Source organism: Hakea prostrata, chromosome 10 (genome assembly GCF_041222555.1).
Source record: "Hakea prostrata isolate BN-2017 chromosome 10, UWA_Hpros_2, whole genome shotgun sequence".
NCBI lineage: Eukaryota > Viridiplantae > Streptophyta > Magnoliopsida > Proteales > Proteaceae > Hakea > Hakea prostrata.
In genome coordinates this window covers 47277380-47297666 of record NC_142609.1, presented here as the reverse complement: position 1 = coordinate 47297666, position 20287 = coordinate 47277380, and the positions used below count along the sequence as shown (strand labels likewise).

Sequence of the window (20287 nt, the reverse complement as noted above, 5' to 3'; positions counted from 1 at the left end):
GGCTGACCACATTTGTTTCCTAAAGGGCTGCCTTATGTACCCTTAGCATTGCCCTTCTCGTATTTGTAAGCTTAGTAAAGATGCAGCCCCATACCAAGGTACTAAAATTGCAGTTGAAAAAGAGATGATCCTTGCTTTCTATTCCTGCAAAGCATAAACAGTGACAAAATTATCTTTAATAGGTAGGGCACCCCTAAGACTCCTTCCAGCTGTAAAGGAGCGTTTAGGATATTGTTTGTAAACCATACTGCTCTTCACCAGTCAATCTCTTGTGCTCTTTGTCTGATGGATTTCCAGGCTCATTTGGTGGTGAAAATACCTGTAGTTGTCCCCTTCCACACCACTAAGTCATTGACTCTGATGAAGCCTCTCCATCAAAGATAAATCCCTCCATACACTCATTAGAATAGCCAATCGCCCTGTGCAATTTCTCCACTCGCATTCGTGAGGAATTTTTTTCACCCTCTCCATTCTTTTAGAGGCTGAATCATATCTGATTCTGTTCCCATATCTGTTAAGCAGTACACTACCACAATGCCATTTATCCGAGCCATATTTTAGTCCCCTTCCCATTTCTAATGAGGATATCGACCAAGGATTCTGCCTTATCTCGGTATTTCAGCACTTTCCACCAAACCCAAGAGCAATTCTTGGGTAGGTTGCACCGTCCAGATGGAGTCCTGTTTAAGATACCTGCTATACTCCCAATGGACTCAAATGTTTTCCTCTTTTGAAGCAATCCACCAGCTCTTCTTAAGAATCCCTAACATATTCATTTCCTTTATGCAGTGAATCCTTAGCCCTGCCTCCTGCTTTGGTTTACAAACTACCTTCCAAGCCAAAAGATGCATCTTCATTTCCAGTGAAAGGTCAGTCTGCAGGAAATTTGAGAGATGGACTATAGCTTTATTTCCACATTCTCTGGCAGACTAAAGATTCAAGACCAGTAGATATAGCATCCTTGCAAGACTGATGATAGTAGTTGCAGCCTTCCTGCATAAGAGAGCAGCCCCGCCTTCCATCCCTCTAACCTCCTCCGCACTCTGTCAGTGATAGCTATGCAGTCTCCACCGGAAAGTTTACCTGAAAACAGGGGCACACCAAGATACCTAATAGGCAAATTGGTTTAAAAAAAAAAAAAAAAAGAAGAAGAAGAAGAAGAAGAAACCCCGTTAATTCCAAAAATTGCAGTCTGCTATTCTGAGTAAGGCCTCCTGAGATGATAAAGGTCTTAGACCAATTGAGATGCATCCCAAAGAGGGCAGCAAACTCAGTTAGAGCCCCAATACTAGCCATGATCAAGTTTGCTCTCACAGAGATCAACAAGTCATCCACAAACTCCAAGTGAGAAAATTGGGCTGCCTTGCATCTAGGCAGTAATTGATCAGACCTTCAATCTTCAACTTCCTCATAGTACCTGAAAAGCCTCCATAGCCAAAGTAAACAGATAGGGTGATAGGGAATCCCCTTGTCTTGTGCCCCTTCCTCCAAGAAAATAGCCTGCTGGACTTCTATTGATAAGAATGGAGAATATAGGAGTCATTACACATGCTTTCACCCACCCCAAGAACTTATCAGGGAAACCCCATCCTCTGCATAGCTTCCAACCAAAGCCTCCTACTGAGAGAGTCATGGGCTTTATGCAGTATCGTCAACACAGCCGATATGGATGCTGCCTTATGTTCAATCCCCCTCACGATGTCATGGAGAACGACAATGTCGTCTTGTCCACAATCAATCTTCCTTTTATGAAAGCAGATTGGTTTCTGCTCACCAAGGTCCCTACCAGCTGCTGCAACCTATTAGTCAAAATCTGTGTGATAATTTTTTATATATCAGATTGCATAAAGAATAGGTCTATACCCTGCAGAAGTGCCCGCCTCTCCACTTTTAGGAACCAAAGTGACAAATGCAGCATATTGAATCTCTTTTTTTGGATGAATACTAAATATGTTAAACAACCTGAAAAGGGAGAAGGAAAAAAAGGGGGACGTACAAGGGGGAGAGAGTTGGGGGGGAGGGGGAGACTACAGCTAGGAAAGGAGTGGCTGAGACAAAATAGAAGAATCTAGCCCCAGATAACAATAATATGCCTGTTCCTTGGGGAATCTACAAGGGGTCTAAGGAAAACAGAAGCTGGCATGAGACAAACGTCCTTAAATATGGCCTTCCAAATCGATTAGAGCGAGATTTGGTGGACCATCTAAGAAGTTACACTCTAACTAGCAGTGACAAAGCCAACAAAGCTCCCAATAGAGTCGACAATCATAAAGCCAACAAAGCTAGAGGAGATCCAAGCACACTCAAGGTCAAAGGATGGAGGACAGTGCAAGGAGCCAGATGGGCCTAGTAATAGGGCTGGAGAAGAAGAGGGGAGGGATGATTTCAAGGTCATAGTTGCAATAGATGCAAGGGGCAAGGAGATGGCGGAGGATAAGGAAGGACTGGGCGGGGAGATAGCAGATCAGGGCCCCCGAGACAGTAAAGGATTGTCTAGGACTACGATCCTTGAACCAGATAAGTTTGACCCAAGGCACTTTTGAAGAAGGGGGTTGAAGTGCCAAGTAAAGTAGGCGGAAAATATTCAATTATAGAAGGGGGAATCAGGGAGGAGGGAAGAAAGGAGAGGATGGAGGAGGGCCAAGAAGGGAAGTTGGATGAGAAATCCCACTCTCTCGAGGAGATGAAAAGAGAAATAGAAGCATCTTTAGGGATGCCTAGAGGAATAAATAGCCCTAGGATCAAAAGGGAGGTAGAGGACTCCTAAAGGATGTCAAGGGTTAAGCCAGAAAAAAATGGAGGCCCCATCACAAACCTTGATGGAGATGGCAATGAGAGCGAGGGGCCTTAGATAGAAAAGCTTCCTCTAGACCTAGGAGGGGTTCGAGGGCAAGGGGTGGTCCAAAGGGAGTGTTTCTTAAGATGGTAAGAGTAAACACAATTGACCTAGATGGAGTTATCAAGGGAAAGTATTTTCGACAATAGCTTAAGGAGACCGACAATGTTGTGGTCCCTGATGCTGTGGATGCCAAAACCTCCCTCATCTTTGGGTTTGCAGACATTGGCCCATTTAACAAGGTGAAGGAATTCCAAGGTTTCTAGGCATTTCTATAGGAATCTACAGAAGAGGGACTCTATGGCGTAGATGGTGAATTTGGGAAGAGTGGAGATTGGATTAGGACAAGCCTATCAGCATAGGACAAGAGTCTTCCTTTCCAAAGTTGAAGTTTTTCCATAATCTAATCAAGCAAAGGGAGTGGTAGGCAATGAGTGTGAGCAGGGATGAGGGGAGGCCAAGATACTTGATAGGGAGAGACCCCTAGGAGAAGCCGATAATAGAGAGAAGGTAGGTGGTGACCGCATCGGAGGCCCTAGAGAGAAACAACTCAGAATTAAGGAGTTTAACCTGAGCTCAGAAAGGGACTTGAAGAGGTGAAAGGAAGACATAATGGCAGAGATGGAGATGAGATCAGCTTTGCAGAAGATCATCAGATTATCAACAAAAGCAAGGTGGGAGAGATTAAGAGATTCACATTTAGGGATAGGGGAGATCAAATGCTGGTTGGCTTTATCCTGAAGGTTTCTGAAAGGACTTCTAGGGCTAGAGAGAAGAGATAGGAGTAGAGAGGAGACCCTTATTGGATTCCAACATTGGCAGAAAAGATGCCAACAGGGGAACCATTGACCAGGACCCAGAAGTAGGGGATGGATCCAGTGAACGAACAACAGGGGAATAGCATGGCAGTCAACACATCACAAAGGAAATTCCATCCAAGGTAATCGAAGGCTTTGTGCAAATAAATTTTGAGGAGAGCAGCAGGGGAGAAGGCGGCTTTCCAATTGAGACCATGAATGATCTCAACATAGAGGAGGATGTTGTTTGGTGAAATAATTTGGTTTACCTCTGATCCTCTCCTTGTAGACAACTCATCTTTGCAACAATATTGTGCTTTTGCTGTGCAAGAAACTTCAGCTTTGGAAGGGGAAGGTCTTTCTTATGCTGACACCTTAAGTTAACTCAATTTGTGCACTCCTCTTGTATTTTCTATCCTATATTACCCTAGCAAATTTTCTTCTCCCTAAATATGCATGAAGCCCTGTTGAATGAAGTCATACCATAGTATGCATTCCTATATGTTAGAAAATAGACTTCAATTAACCAAAACATTTTAAAAATAAGAAGAATAGGGAAGAAGAGAGGAGAAGAAGAAAGGAGAAGAGGAAGTGAGAGGAACCATAGTAAAACCAACAATTCTAGCAAGAAGAACTAGAATCGCAGTGACTTTATTTATAGCCTTCAATACTACAACTTGAGAGATAAGGAACTTGTCCTCCAAAAAGGAAATAAAAAAAGGGTAATTTTCATCTGGACCCCCTGAGGTTTGGTCTAAGTCACTTTTAGTCCAGTTTTAGTTTTCTTTTGCGTATGGCTCCCTTGTAGTTTCAAGAAATGATTAAATAAGGACAAGCTTAACAGAAACCGTTAGTTTAATAATTTTGTGACAAAAATACCCTAGCTATTTTTTCGATTTAATTGTTTTAGAAGCTATGTCGTTTCGTTTCGGTCTTCAATAGCAGAAAAAATGGGAGGAAAATTAGGGCAAGGATAACTACAGAATTGCAGTCTCCTTGAAGAAAAGGTCCCAAAAAACGAAATGGGACCTCTGTAGTTAGGCAAGGATAACTACAGAGGTCCCAATAACTACCTTGCCCTAATTTTTAATTAGGCTCTCGTATCTTTGGATTCAATAATGGAGATGGAGCTAAACAATTTGAATCCAAGAAACAGCAAGTTGTCGAACCAGCTGAAGAGCCTCGCCCTGAGGGATCCGGCAAGGATGAGACGCCTTTGCTGAAATTGGATTCCAACGTCAGTTATTCTCCACTTGTTCATGAGGATTTGCAGGAACTCGATAAGAAATTCGCTGCTTTTGTTAGGAGAGATGTTTATGGAACCATGGGAAGAGGGGAACTGCCTCTGTGGGAGAAAATTCTTCTTGGATTGGCAGTTGTCATTTCGTGTCTCTCTTTTGGGTTAAAATTGCAGTATCTCTTCTTTTCTTCCTTGTTCTTTTTTCCTGGGTGAGAATCCAGTGCGCTTTCTTTTTTTTTTTTTCCCCTTTTTTCCTCGTTGAAGAAGCCCATATTAGCCAAATCTGTTGAACTATATTCTCCAATACGATCCATCTTAGTTCAACTTCGGTGCTCATAATTTTCAAAGTTGGATTTGGAGGATTTTTATCGGGGATTCGGCTCCTGCTTGCCCTAGTTCTGTTCTTGGAGGATTTGGGATCCTATTGTCTGGTTTGTTTGGGCATTCGTTGAATCTTTAGTTTTAGTATTGATTTTGTAGAAATAAGATTCTGATTTCTCTTTGCCCATTTTCTTTTAGTTCATTGATCAATAAGTAGATCCCTGCATTGGCCTAGCCGAATAGAATCAAGAGAAATTCAAGAAGAAAAGAAAAAACAAATTAAAAAACAATTACATGTTCTTAATTATATTTTGTTAGGCAAATTAAAACAAATAAATTGAAAAAAAAAAACAAGGGTATTTTCGTCCAAAAATTATTAAATTAATGGTTTCTGTTAAATTTGTCCTTATTTAATCATTTCTTGAAACCACAGGGGAGCCATATGCAAAAGAAAACTTATAATGGACTAAAAATGACTTGAACCAAACCTCAGGGGGTCCAGATGAAAATTACCCATAAAAAAATTATAATTTGTGGACAGAAATTACTATCACTCTTAACTCCTAAGATCTGTCCAAAACAGAAACTACAGAAAAGAAAGGTTCTAAAATTAGTAACTAACAGAAAATTAGAAAGTATGACTTCCAAAACTCCCAATCCTTTTTCATTAGGGCTCCTACACCAAAAATAGAAGGTAATGCAACAGATCCAAAGAAGGAAAGATCCTTAAAAGTAAGCTTGTGCCCCAAGGCTGCAGCAACCTTGGTGCTTCTGCGCATTCTTCAACACTCCCCCTCAAGCTAAAGCATACAAGTCTCTCATGCCCAGCTTGCAACAAATAGTCTGAAAACTTGGCTTGAACAGAGCTTTAGTGAACAAATCCGCTAGCTGGTCAATTGACCCACAAAGGGAGTTATAATAATTTTCTTCTTAACTGCATCACAAACAAAGTGACAATCAACCTCTATATGCTTTGTCCTCTCATGGAACACTAGATTACTGGCAATATAGGTAGTAGCCTGATTATCACAACAAGAAAAGTGCAATAATCTGTTGTAGATCGACAATCAGCTACAGACCCTGCCCAATCAAGCATCATAAAAAGCCACCAAATTCATGCTTTGATTTGGCCAATAAATCAGTTCCTTCCTAGGCGCACTCTTGAGATACTGAAGTACTCTCATCGCAACATCCTAATGGGCTTTTCTAGGAGGTTGCATAAATTGGCTTAAGACACCAATAAAATAGGAAATATCAGGACAAGTAATGGTGAGATAAATAAGCTTTCCAATGAGACTCCTGTAACAATGGACATCCTCTTGCACATCCAATCCTAACTTCAACTGAGGGTCCATGGGAAAATCAGTAGGTTTAAACACAAGCATACAAATATCTGTCAAAAGATCCAACACATACTTTCTTTGTGACAAACTAAATCCTCATTTACTACGAACTACCACAATTCCCAAGAAATACTGTAGATCACTCAAGTCTTTGGTCTAAAAAGACTTTTGTAAGTATGTCTTGACTGTATCAATTGCCCTATTATCACTACCTAAAAGAATAATGTTATCAACATAAACTACCATAATGACAAAACCATCATTTTGTTGTCTAACAAAGATAGAGTGATCAGAATAACACTGAACAAATCCAAAGGACTCCACAGTCTTACTAAATTTCTCAAACCAAGCCCTTGGAGATTGCTTGAGTCTATGAAGCCTATAAACATGAGTATTGTCCTCCCCCTAAGCAATATAACCTGAAGGTTACTCCATATAAACCTCTTCATTGAGGTCACCATACAAGAAAGCATTCTTTATGTCAAGTTGAAACAGAGGCCAATCATAATTGACAACTAAAGAAATCAACACACAAACAAAATTAAGTCTAGCCATAGGTGAAAAAGTCTCAAAGTAGTCCACACCGTATGTTTGTGTATAGCCCTTATGTACCAAGTGAGCCTTGAGCCGTTCAACCATACCATCAGAATGATACTTAATAGTATACACCCACCAATAACGAACCACACATTCTCACGCAGGTTTGGGATTCCCTTCCTACCCTTTCTAGCACTCCCCGCGACATTACCATTTGGATTCCATCCCCTACCAAAACCTTCTCCACCTCTTCAACCTGGAACCTTCTTCGTGCCCATAACCCAAAAACCCCTGGCCTCCCTTGGTTTAGTTTAAAGGCTACATACCTCAGCACTCCCTTACCCTTTGGAGAGCCCTTAACCTTGCTCTCTTAACCTTGCTCTCCCCACCCAGTCCTTCCTTACTGGCCACCATATCCTTGTTAACCCAAACTGCATCCTTTGTTGGAATGATTCGGAGGACCTTGATCACCTTTTCTTTTCTTACCCTTTTTCCAAATCTATTTGGGAAAAAGCATGATCCTATATTTGGCCCCATTCGAGGCTATCCTTTGGTTTTGCTAGTGAGTGGTCTTGGATTCTGATAAACTTTCCAGATTCTTCCATTTGTGATCGGGTTGGTAAGCTCGTGTTTTGTGTCTATGTCCATCATCTATGGTGGGAGCATAATCTTCGAAGATGGACTTCCAAATCCCGCTCGAAAAATATGATTTGGAATGCCATATGTTTTGATGTTTCTACAAGACTTGTAGCTTCTCCCCGTCCCCTAATTGATGATACCCCAAGGAACAAGCTTATTGTTGTCTCCTGGGGCCTTAACTCTTCTTTCCAATCTTCCTCCTAAAGATGGTCTTTGTATGTTCCTTTTTTGTTAATATTACTATTTATTCATCCAAAAAAAACAACGGACCACATATTTTCCAAGAGGCAAGTCTACTAAAGCCCATATATGCCGAGTTCGTAAAGCATCCATTTCCGCATCCATGGTAGCTTTCCAGCCGAGGTTTTTAAGGGCCTTATTATGATGGGCTGGAATATGAATGGAAGAGATTAAGAAAGGGCAAGACAAAGAAAAGTTGGGAGGTAATTGTGAAACAAAGACATAATGAGAAACATAATAAACAATGTTCAAAACATAAATCTAAGTATGGGTACCTTTTCTTAAGCAATCAATGAGTCATCTGAAGTAGGAATGGGATCTCCATCTGCTGGTGAAGAGGGTGAAGAGGGAACTTCCGTAGGATCAGCCTCAGCCGCCACTAAAGGAGAGCTGCCAGTATCCACAGGAGGAACTATACCATCCACAATACACTCCGCTAACCTACGTCGTCACTGATAAACCAATAGAGGGACACTATCATTCAAAGGAACAAGAGAGGGAAATTGGAGGAGCATCATTCGAAACATGGTTTTCACTAGATAGAGATGGACTAGTGTAATAGGGGGTGTCCTTAAGAAAGGTCACATCAACATTTACAAATTGTTTCCGATGAATATGGTCATAACATCAAAAACCTTTTTGAGTACGAGAGTACCCAAGGAAAATACATTTAATAGATCTAGAAGAAAGTTTATCCACAGTAGGTGATACATGAACAAAACAAACACAACCAATGATTTTGGGTGGAACTATAAATGAATCTCTATTCAGAAAAACAATTAAAAAAGGAGATTTGTCAGAAAGAAAAGTCATAAGCATTCGGCTAATTAAATGATCAGTAGTTAAAACAGCATCACACCAGTAACTCTTAGGAACATTCATCTAATTAATAGAGCACGTGCAACCTTCAAGAGATGGCAATTCTTGTGTTTAACCACTCCATTTTGTTGGGGAGTGAATGAACAACTGGTTTGATGAATCATTCCAAGAGAGTCACAAAAATTAGACATCTCATTTTGTACATATTCTAAAGCATTATCTGATCTAAAAACTTTAACTGGAAGAGAAAATTGAGTTTTTATTTCATGAATAAAATTTTTAACTATAGGCAAGAACTCAGTTCGATCCTTTAGAAAGTACAATCATGTAAGACGTGAAAAATTGTCCACAAAAGTAACAAAATACCTCAACCTATGCCTATTACTAACTCTACAAGGACCCCAAATATCTGAATGAACTAAAGAAAACAAAGACTCACTACGAGGGATAGAGCATGGAGGATAGGTGGCACGGTGGTGCTTCCCCAACTCACACGCCTCACAATTTAACCTGGACATTGATTTCAAAGAAGGAAATAATTTTTTAATCTAGCTAAGGAAAGATGTCCTAAACAATAATGCTACTGGAAGGCATCTACACCATCATCAGAAAGAGCCGCAGTAGGGACAATATAGTTCAGATAGTGGAGACCGTTCCTTTCACACCCTCCACCAATCGTCTTCCTAGTGTGAAGGTCCTGGAAAACACAAGAATTAGGAGTAAAAGTTGTGGAGCAATTCAAAGCTTTAGTTAACTGGCTAACAAATAACAAACTAAAAAGAAATTAACAACATGAAGTACAGATGACAAAGTAAGGGAAGGTGTAAGGGAAACACTTCCAAAGCCTAGAATAGGTGTGGAAGTACCATTAGATATGACAACAGAATTATTAGTAAATTTAGAAAAAGAACTAAAAACTGATGAATTAACAATCATGAGGGAAGAAGCCTTTGAATCAATGATCCAAGGGGTGGATGCAGAGGTGAGAAGGGTTGTGTTACTTGCAAAAGAGAGTGGCAACAGAAGTATCAGTGGATTTGGAAGCAACGGTCTCAATATTTTGTAGACGGCGAAAGATTTGGCTTACATCATCTCGAAGAGTCTTAGACAAGTCCCCAGAAGAAGATCCAAAACCATTATCGTTGTTTGCTACTGTATCAGTACCACCATCAGATACAACATGATTGGTAAGTTGTTTGGCCCACTCTGGCTTTCCGTGTTTGGCCCAACAGGCTTCCACCAAATGCCCAATTTTACCACAATGAGTGCAAAGCCTAGATGCCTTATTAGACTACTGAACGCCACGGCTTCTAGGAGGTCGACTAACTCCCTTGAACCACGACCATGTCCTCTTCCACAAGATGTAGTAAAGGAAGTATTCTCCTTTAGAACTACTTCCAGAAGAACCCCCTTTAGGCAAGGCAATTTGCTGAAGTCTAGCATATGTTTCACTGAAGTTGGGGACATGTTCACCAGCAAGAAGATGTCCTTTCACAGATTTCAGTTCAGGGTTCAATCCTACAAGAAACTTATATACAAAAAATTCATTCCGTTGTGCCTTAAGCTTCTCTATGTCTATAGTGATAGGTTGAAAGACATTCAACTCCTCCATTATGCCTTTAAAAGAGTTTTAATAATCCTTGAGAGACTTGTCAGCTTGCTGAAATTGGAATAACTTTTCGTAAATACTATGAATCCGAGTCATATTTTTAGCCTGGGAATAGGTTTCTTGCAAATCATCCCATATTTCCTTGGCAGTCTTGTGAAACATAACATTGGCTGCAACATCAAGTTTCATGCTGTTCCACATCCAAATTTTGATAATTGCATCATCTTGAATCCAACTAGGATAGGATTTGTCAGTCTTAGCTGGAGGTTCAGACTCAATGAACTTAAGTTTACCTTTTGCAAGTATGTAAGCATGAACAGCTTGTGACCAAAGCAAATAATTAGAACCACTTTTGAGTTTGATGGAGGTAACCTGAACATTCACTGGATCAACTTGTGATCCCTTGGGATTCAGCAGTACTTGAGTTGAAGCACAAGTAACTAAAGACATTATAACTTGTAGTAGATATCACACAATCAGTAGGGTAGAAGCTCAAACCAATATCCCATAACTTGAGTAGAAAATGCAGCAGAAAATCTGCGAATTACAGGCCGAATGGGGAGAAACAAATTCTGCAGAGTGCAAAATTACAAGCTGACGAAGGGAGGTAAAAAAAACCTGAATATGATCTCAGTTCTGGGACCTTTAAAAATAGGGTAATAGGTAGAATAGATCAGTTCACATAAATACCTTATCTAACCATATATTAGGTACAACATTAGGTGGCTGCGCACCAAGGAGAACTGAACACAAATTTGAGCTTCAGAAGAAGGAATAGAACTACACTATTTTGAGTCAATAAATCTCCGATGTCATCTTAGCAAATAGACTTTAATGAACCAAAACAATGCAAAAATAAGAACAGAGAAGAAGAAAGGAGAAGAGGATGTGAGAGGAACCACAGCAAGACTTGCGATTATAGCAAGAAGAACTAGAATCACAGGTAACCTTTGTTTATAGCCTTCAATACTACAACTTGAGAGACAAGGAACTTGTCTTCCAGAAAGGAGGGGGAAAAATACAATTTGAAGACACAAGTTACTAGCACTCTTAACTCCTAAGATCTGTCCAAAATAAAAACTGCAGAAAGGGAAGGTTCTAGAATTAGTAACTAACAGAAAATCAGAAAGTATGAGTTTCAAAACCCCAAACCTTGTTCACCAAGGCTCCTATACCAAAATTAGAAGATAATGCAATACATCCAAAAAAGGAAAGATTCTCACAATTAAGGCTTGGTGCTTCTGTACATTCTTCAACACTATATGCTGATTGTTGGTTGGTAATTCAGGAATCATTTGTGCCACTCCACTGCTTATTCTAGAGCTAGCAAATGGGTGTAATTTTTGTCAGTTTTTTCTTTTGATGGTTAAAATGGATATGCTCATTTAGTAAGACAGGTCCTTTGGTCTATTTCATGGATCACTAGTAGGCTGACATGTGTTTGACAAAGCAATGGATGAATTTCTTCTAGGATACTTAAACAGAATTGTACCTATTCAAATGAGCACCTTACTTTTTACAGGTCCACTCCAGCCATCACATCGCAGATCACTATTTACCTTGGCAACATCTATGCTGACCTTTTCAGCAAATGCATACAATATCCCTCTCCTTGTTCCTCTCACTAAAGCATCCCTTTTAGATAAAACGGTTAGTACTTCAGTCGTGATATCTTTTTGGCATCTGTTCACTTTTTTACATGGCAATTTAGCAATCCTGAAGTTTGATTTACTTAGTTATGTATACTCTTGTCTATAATCTATTGCTTCTGTCAGGTTGATCCATTCCTAAATTTGGTTGGAGATTGGAAACTACAGGCGGTTAATACTGGGTCTGACCATTCATTCAAAGTATATGGATCAAAAGATGATGATAAGGCTGCCTTGAAGTCTCTTTCGGCAATAGAAATAACTAAGGACCAATCCAATGAATCCTTGGCTGCAATTATTGCAAAGAGTGTGGAAAATTCATCAGAGGCAATCCTCCTGAACTTTTAATCATCTCACAGAGTTAAGAGGTGTAGCTTCAGTAGCATTAATAGTCCAATTAAATTGTGATCTTGACTTGCAGCATTTTTGCAGGACTCATCAACTATAAGACAGCAGTTGCTCAATGAATTTTCTCCTGATGAAATGTGTCCTTTGGGATCTCATTTATTTATGGACACAGAAGAGGAGGTCCCACCATTCAGTTCAGGGGAGAACAGTTCAGTGGATGAGGTAAACTGTTTCACGTAACACCTATACTATGAGCAAACCTGCAGTGAGGAATTTTAAGAATTTTATATGTTAATTAAACAAGGAAAGTAATTTTTTTGTTTTTACAAAATTATGATTAAAACAAAAATACACCTAACATAAAAATCTTTACAACTCTTAATAACCTGCATATATAAAAAGACTGAACAAAGAGTTGGATGACTTTAAACTTTGGTATACTGGGGATAAAACAAATAAAAATGGAGTGGGTATAATAGTGGATAAAGATTTAAAAAATGATGTGGTGGATGTTAAAAGAGTGGGTGATAGGATTATTGCTATCAAGCTGGTAATGGAGAAAGAATGCATAAATATAATTTGTGCATATGCACCTCAAGTAGGATTAGATGAAAGTCTAAAGCTAGAATTTTGGGAAAGTATGGATGGATTAATGCAAGGAATTCGTCAAGGAGAAAAGATTATCATAGGAGGTGATTTAAATGGACATATTGGAAAAGATCAAAGAGGATATGAGAGTGTTCATGGAGGATATGGTTTTGGAGAAAGGAATGAGGAGGGGATTTCAATTTTAGATTTTGCTACTGCTTTTGATCTATCTATATTAAATACTTACTTCAAAAAGAGAGATGAACATTTAATTACTTTCAAAAGTGGACAGCATAGAAGCCAAATAGATTTCTTCTTAACTAGAAGGACTGATAGATTGTTGTGCAAGGATTGCAAGGTGATACCGGGGGAAAGCTTAACTGCACAACATAGACTTGTGGTCTTGGATATGTGCTTAGTCCCAAGAACACATAAAAGGTCCAAGGTAAACTATCCCAGAATAAGATGGTGGAATTTGAAAGGAGAGTACTCTAAATCCTTCATTAATGAAGTAGTCAAACAAGGAAAATGGGATTTTAAAGGGGATACCAATGCAATGTGGAATGAGATGGCTATGTGTATTAAGAAGGTGGCTAAAGATGTTCTAGGTGAATCAAAAGGAAAGACTCATTCTTATAGAGAGACGTGGTGGTGGGATAGTGAGGTTCAAGTTGCCATTAGGAATAAAAAAGCTAGTTTTAAGGCATGGCAAAGAACTAAAGATGTTGGGGATCTTCATAGGTATAGGTTGGATAGAAATGAAGCTAAGAAAATTGCAGGAAAAGCAAGGGAAATGAAATATGAAGAGTTGTATAATAAATTGGGCACAAAGGAAGGGGAAAAATCTATTTATAAGATAGCTAAGATGAGGGATAGGAAGAGTAAAGATCTTGACCATGTTAGATGTATTAAAAATGGAGATGGTAAAGTATTAGTTTGTGAGGAGGATATTAAGAAAAGATGGGAAACCTATTTCCCTAGTTTACTAAATGAGCATTCTTCAAGCACTTATGTTTCGGACGATTACACTTTTCACCAAGGCACCAAGGTCCGAACTTATATACGTAGAATTTCGATGTCCGAAGTAAAAGAAGCTTTAAGGAGGATGAAACTCGGCAAGACACAAGGTCCTGATGAAATCCCAATTGAAGTATGGAAGAGCTTAGGAACCCATGGACTAGTTTGGTTGACTAAGTTGTTTAATAAGATTATGAGCACAGGAAAAATGCCAGATGATTGGAGGAGAAGTGTTGTGGTTCCAATTTACAAAAATAAAGGAGATATTCAAAGTTGTAATAACTATAGGGGCATTAAATTGATGAGCCATACGATGAAATTATGGGAGAGAATAATTGAAACCCGTTTGAGACACTTAACTTCAGTTACGGAGAACCAATTTGGGTTTATGCCAGGAAGATCTACAACGGAGGCTATTTACTTAATTAGGAGACTTATGGAAAGGTATAGAGAATGTAGGAAAGATCTTCATATGGTATTTATTGACCTAGAAAAAGCTTATGATAGAGTCCCTAGAGCGTTAATTTGGCAAGTACTAGAGAAAAGAAGTGTTGCAAGTAAATATATAGATATAGTTAAGGATATGTATGATGGTTCGGTGACTAGTGTTAGAACAGTGGGGGGACAAAGTAATGAATTCCCGATAACAGTTGGGTTACATCAAGGGTCAACTTTAAGCCCATATCTATTTGCACTGGTAATGGATGAATTAACCAAAGACATTCAAGATGAGGTCCCCTGGTGTATGCTTTTTGCGGATGATATTGTGTTGATTGATGAGACCCAAGTGGGGATTAATACCAAATTAGAATCATGGAGATTAGCTTTGGAATCAAAAGGCTTTAAACTTAGTAGATCGAAGACAGAATATTTAGTTTGTAATTTTAGTCATGATCGGCCAGATGATGAGGTGGTGATACTTGACGATAAAGAGATTTCTCAGAGTGATTGTTTTAGGTACCTAGGTTCAATCATAAGTAAAAGAGGTGATTTGGAAGATGAGGTTTCCCAAAGAATTAAAATAGGGTGGATGAAGTGGAGAGGTGCGTCCGGGGTCTTATGTGATCGGCGTATTCCATTAAAGCTTAAAGGAAAATTTTATAGGACCGTTGTTCGACCAGCTATGATGTACGGTGCAGAGTGTTGGGCTGTTAAAAAGAATCATATAGATAAACTCAGTGTAGCAGAAATGAGGATGCTAAGATGGATGAGTGGCAAAACTAGGATGGATAAGATAAGAAACGATCATATTAGAGTTGGGCTGGGAGTTGCTCCCATAAGTGATAAGCTTAGAGAAAGTCGTTTGAGGTGGCACGGCCACGTTCAACGGAGACCTATAAATGCTCCTGTACGGAGAAGTGATATAATCCATATTGAAGGAACTAGAAGAGCTAGGGGTAGACCTAAGATAACCTTAGGAGAAGTGGTGAGAAAGGATATGTATAGCTTAGGCCTTGTATCTAGCATGGCCTCGAACAGAACTGATTGGAGGGCAAGAATCCATGTAGCCGACCCCATTTAGTTGGGACAAGGCTTATTGTTGTTGTTGTTGTTGTTGTATATAAAAAGACTGAATGCACAATATTTTTAATACTCTTGACAGGGTATATACAAAACTCAAAGTTAATATTATATAACAAATACTAAGTTGCAAAAATTCTTTTAAACAAAGAACCAAATCATCTATTCCAGTAAAATATAGTTATAATAAAATAATTAAAAATAGGCAGGATAGAGACAACCACATGAAACTAGAACAAAGATATGAAAACCAACATGAAAATTAAGAAGTATAAATTACAAAAGATGTTCAGAGAAAGTGACAATTATTCCATTTGCGAATCAGAGAACAGAAAGGTAGAATAGGGAAAACAGAGAAGGTGAGACGTATAAGAAGAAGAAGAGAATCTAAGAATAGCCTAGGAGGCCACTCGTTTCTGTGTAAGCCTCCAGCAGTTACAATTTTATTCATAGAGCCATGTAAGATTACAACTCCATCTTCTAAACTCAGTTAATCGACTCAGAATCAAACTCTACAAGGAAACCTTCCATTCTCAAGCTAGCGCTCTCCTTTTATTTTATTGTTCTTTTCCAATTTTGCTCTTTAACACCATTTTAATGGAAGAAACTGAGAACTAATAGAACAACCATAAATTAATCAAGTTAATTGTATGTCATTAATTTTTTTATGGATAAATGAGGAAAGAGGATTTTGTTGGAGCTCATGTAATCACTAGTTGCATTACATTGTGATCTTGTTTTTACCTTTCACCTCCTTACGGAGATGTATGCAGTTTGTCTTCTATTATTAGTGGAGCAATATGAGAGAGGTGGAGACAATACTCCAATCACACAACATTCCTCCAAAATCACTTTCCTCTCTTCCTTTCTGTTCTTCTTCTATGTTTTCTCTCTTCTTCCCTCATCTTCTTACCTTCTCCTCAGAATACCTAAGATGAATAGAGAGGAAGAAGGTGAGATACTTGTCAGATTGAAAATAGTGTATGTAAGAGGGAGGAAGAGAAAAGGGAAGACAAGTAGACTATATGAACCATAGATCTTCTTAATAAAGTAATTTTTCTCAAAAAGAGGTTATCAAATGAAATGAGTTTCTTGGTATGGGCAGGTGGAATGGAAAAGGTTGCCAAGTGGGGGTTAAGTTGTCAGACTTGGGTTTTTTTTTGGGGGGGGGGGGGTGAGCAAAGAGAGAATAGATTGAGAGCTGTAAAGGAATGGAGATTGGTGTAATCCTATAAGAAATTTTCAGAGGTAAAATATTTAACTAATAATGACCAGATTTTAGGAAAGGTTGCCTCAGGAATGATGCAGAAGGGAAAGATATAGCTTATGTATAATTAAAATTCCCTAACGTGGCAATTTGTTAGGAGTGATTTTGTCTTTTATCTTTCTGAAGAATATAAATGAAAATTTCAATCAAGCAATTGGAAAATAAAATTGCAAACCCTATAAGTCTTTTAAATAAATAGATATAACAAAAATGTTTCAAAAATCATGTATGTTCTTTCAATATATAATTTAGACTGATATGTATACATCCACTTTTCATGTGCAGGTTAGACCTCTAATTTCAATGGATGATGAGACTCTTCCCGAAGCATTCGAGGGTCAAACAGATCCAAATTTGCGCATGGGCACGGAAGCATCAAGTCTCTTGAGTGTTGATCAACTCCTAGAATCGGTACGTTACCCAATTTATTGTTTATCATGCAATTATATTATCACTTCTAAAGTTGGACTTTGGAGCAACATTGCAACCAAGTGATTGTAGGAATCTTCTGAGGTCATCAGTTCGGAAGTTTTGTTACAAGCAAGTTGTTGAACCTTGGATACCTGCAACATCATCTGCAGTGATGACAATATCATCAACATAAACAATGAGGAATATTCTTCTCAAGTAGGACACTGATAAAAAATTGAGTGATCACTATCATACCGTGAGTCTGTGGCACACCAAACTCAGGAACCATGTTAGTAAACCATCCAAACCATACCTGAGGAGACTGCTTTAAACCATGTAGAAACTTCTTAGCTTGCCTTGCATACCATACCAGACTCCCTTGAGCAACAAAACCAGGTGGTTGTTCCATGTAGCCTCTTTATGAAGGTCACCATGAAGGAATGCATCCTTAACATCGAGCCAGTGTAAGGGCCAATGATGACTTGCTACCAGGGAAATCAAATTATGAATAGAAGCAAGTTTTGGCAACAAGCAAAAAAGTATCTGGACAAGCAACTCCATAGGCCTGAGCTAGCCCTTGGCAACTAAACAGGCCTTCAACAGAGCAGGAGAACCATTAGGGTTAAGCTTGACAACATATACCCAACAACAACCAATAGCAAACTTCCTGAGAGGCAAGAGGACAATAACATGTCTGATTCTCCTCTAAGGCCAAGCTCTTCCTATGTAGTTGTTCTCCAGCCATGACTAGACAATGTCTCTACAACATATGTACAAACTGGGCAACTAGAAATAGTAGAAAGACAAGAGTGAAAAGCGAGAGATAAATCAGAATGAGAGACAAAATAAGAAACAGGGTATCTCAAGTGCAGCTCTGAACACCCTTACACTGAGCAATGGTATACTACAAATTTTTTACGTGGACCACAATATTCTTCTTGACAAATATAGCGATGGGGATGGGTTCGGCCGATTTCTACCCAAACAAAAGCAGAAAGAATCTAGAAAATCCTGAGTTGACTTGGTTATGCTTTTTAACATGTAAGCTGAACATGAACTTCAAGACATGACATCCTTGGACATAATGCACCAAATTTTTACATCACTATCAGCTAGCAAAATTCAGCACCTCCCAGTGGTTGTCTATCAAGGTTCACAATGAATATTCATCCCCTGACGATGCCAACTTTAGGAAAGTGAGAATGGTTAATCATACCCCTCTTAAAATTGGGGATTTCATTTGTCTGGTCAATCTTTAGTCTTGCCATACTTGCAACTTCTATTCCCCGAAAACGGTAAAAGGTGTACTTTGTTCTTACACGAATTCTGCATTTCGCATAAAAATAGATGTCTTTGTATGCTCTTGCAACTCCAATTCCAAGAATAGACTTAAAAAATATCTATGATTTTTTCCCTTTTTTTTTTTTTTTATAATTTTGTTACTGGGGATTTTTTATGGATTTGCTTGTCATGGCTTTAAGCATAGCAAGAATAGAGGGTATGTGTCTAGCCAACCCCATTTGGTTGCAAGAAGACTTATTGAGTTGAGCTGCTGGACACCTTGCCTTAGTTATTTTAAAATTGCACCAAATCTAGCAAAACTAGGCTTAACCTTTGATGTCTAAACTTGTTTTCTCAAACAAATCATTCAAAAAAAATGCCTTTCATTTCTGCTGCACCATTGACATTATTAATATGATGACCCATCAGATTCCTTTTGTTGGCTTTAACTGTCTCTCATGTCGACTCCATCAAGTGAATGTGGGACCTTACTTCCCTCTGAATATCTCCATTTTGGCTTAGTTATAAGCTTTACGATATTATTAGCTTCACCAATCTGATCAGTTCACTAAATCCAAGCTTTTCTGACTTTTCATAATAGAATGTTTTTCTATATACTAAGAAGTTGAAATGTGCATAGGCTTTGGAGACTGCCGGTCAAGTTGGAAGGTTCTCGGTCTCAACAACACCTGATGTACCATACAAGGAAATGGCCAACCACTGTGAGGCCTTTCTGTTGGGGAAGAAGGAAAAGTTATCCACTTTCATGGTTGCTCAGCAGAAACAGGAAAATTTAATGAGTTTCCGTTTACGGGATAGTAACAATGAGGCAAAGCAGATGCCATCTCATTCACAGGTTGATGCTGATTCCTTGCAGTTATACTCACTCTGTGAATCATTCCAGCACAGATTTATTATTGCTTGAATATGTTTAAATGTGCATGTCTACTTGCTTTTGTGCATACCAATATCCAATTCTCTGTTAATCCTTTTTCTGACATGAAGGATATTCAATTGCAGAGTGGTAATCCTTTCCTTGACCAGAACATAAGTTTTAATCATCAGAAGCCAATGGCTGGCTCCGGTCCAATGTTGTGTGCAACTGAGTTCCAGCAGCAACCTTACCCTTACGGATTGCCATCTTCAAGTCCATATGACCACTTTCTAAAGGCTGCTGGTTGTTGACGCAAATGATGCATGAGACATTTGATTTATTAGGCTAGATGAACAACTATCATCAGCCTTCAGAGTCGGACTGCCTGCTTAATGCAGGCCAGATCGCTTTAGCGTCTGCTGCTCGTGAAATTCAAGCACCAGGTGATCTGCTATGCTGCCAGTTCCCATCATGAAAAGTGTACACTTTTGTAGTGAAAGATCATTCAGATGTTTCTTTAATGTCCATTTATTCTTCTATTCCTTTTCACTTTATTCTTTTCCCATCCTCATTTTGTAATTCATAATTCCTTACTGGGGGCATATCGACTGGTTGCTCCAGCAGATGATTTAGAAAAATGTTCTCCATCATTGGATGTATAATTGTTTGTATCTATTATTCTAGTTTTCTTTCAAAATTTAACATGGAGAACACTTTTCGATAGGAACTTGTCCGAGTTTCTGCACAGATTCTTCTCTGTCCACTGTGGTATAATCGTTCTATACCTCTGAGTGAAGAGGTCATGGATTCGACTCTTCATGGTGGCATATATAATGGCTGTCCTATAAATAAAAGTTCCCTTATACTAAAAACGAAATTGGTATTTTACCTTTAAAAAAAAATACTATGATGTCTAGAAAATTACTTGTACACATGTACTGTGCCCGTTA

At 38.8% G+C, this 20287-nt stretch overlaps 1 protein-coding gene across 1 annotated transcript in view; it reads left to right on the top strand.

Moving 5' to 3' along the window:
- The window catches only part of LOC149003539 (protein SEMI-ROLLED LEAF 2-like), a 74060-nt gene extending 53773 nt beyond the window's left edge, over positions 1-20287 (top strand). The window contains exons 15-20 of the mRNA XM_089138360.1: positions 11904-12031; positions 12157-12357; positions 12463-12600; positions 17057-17182; positions 19104-19319; positions 19484-20287. Coding sequence (XP_088994486.1) covers positions 11904-12031; positions 12157-12357; positions 12463-12600; positions 17057-17182; positions 19104-19319; positions 19484-19648 — 974 coding nt within the window. The 3' untranslated portion in view covers positions 19649-20287. The remainder of the gene's footprint in view (positions 1-11903; positions 12032-12156; positions 12358-12462; positions 12601-17056; positions 17183-19103; positions 19320-19483) is intronic.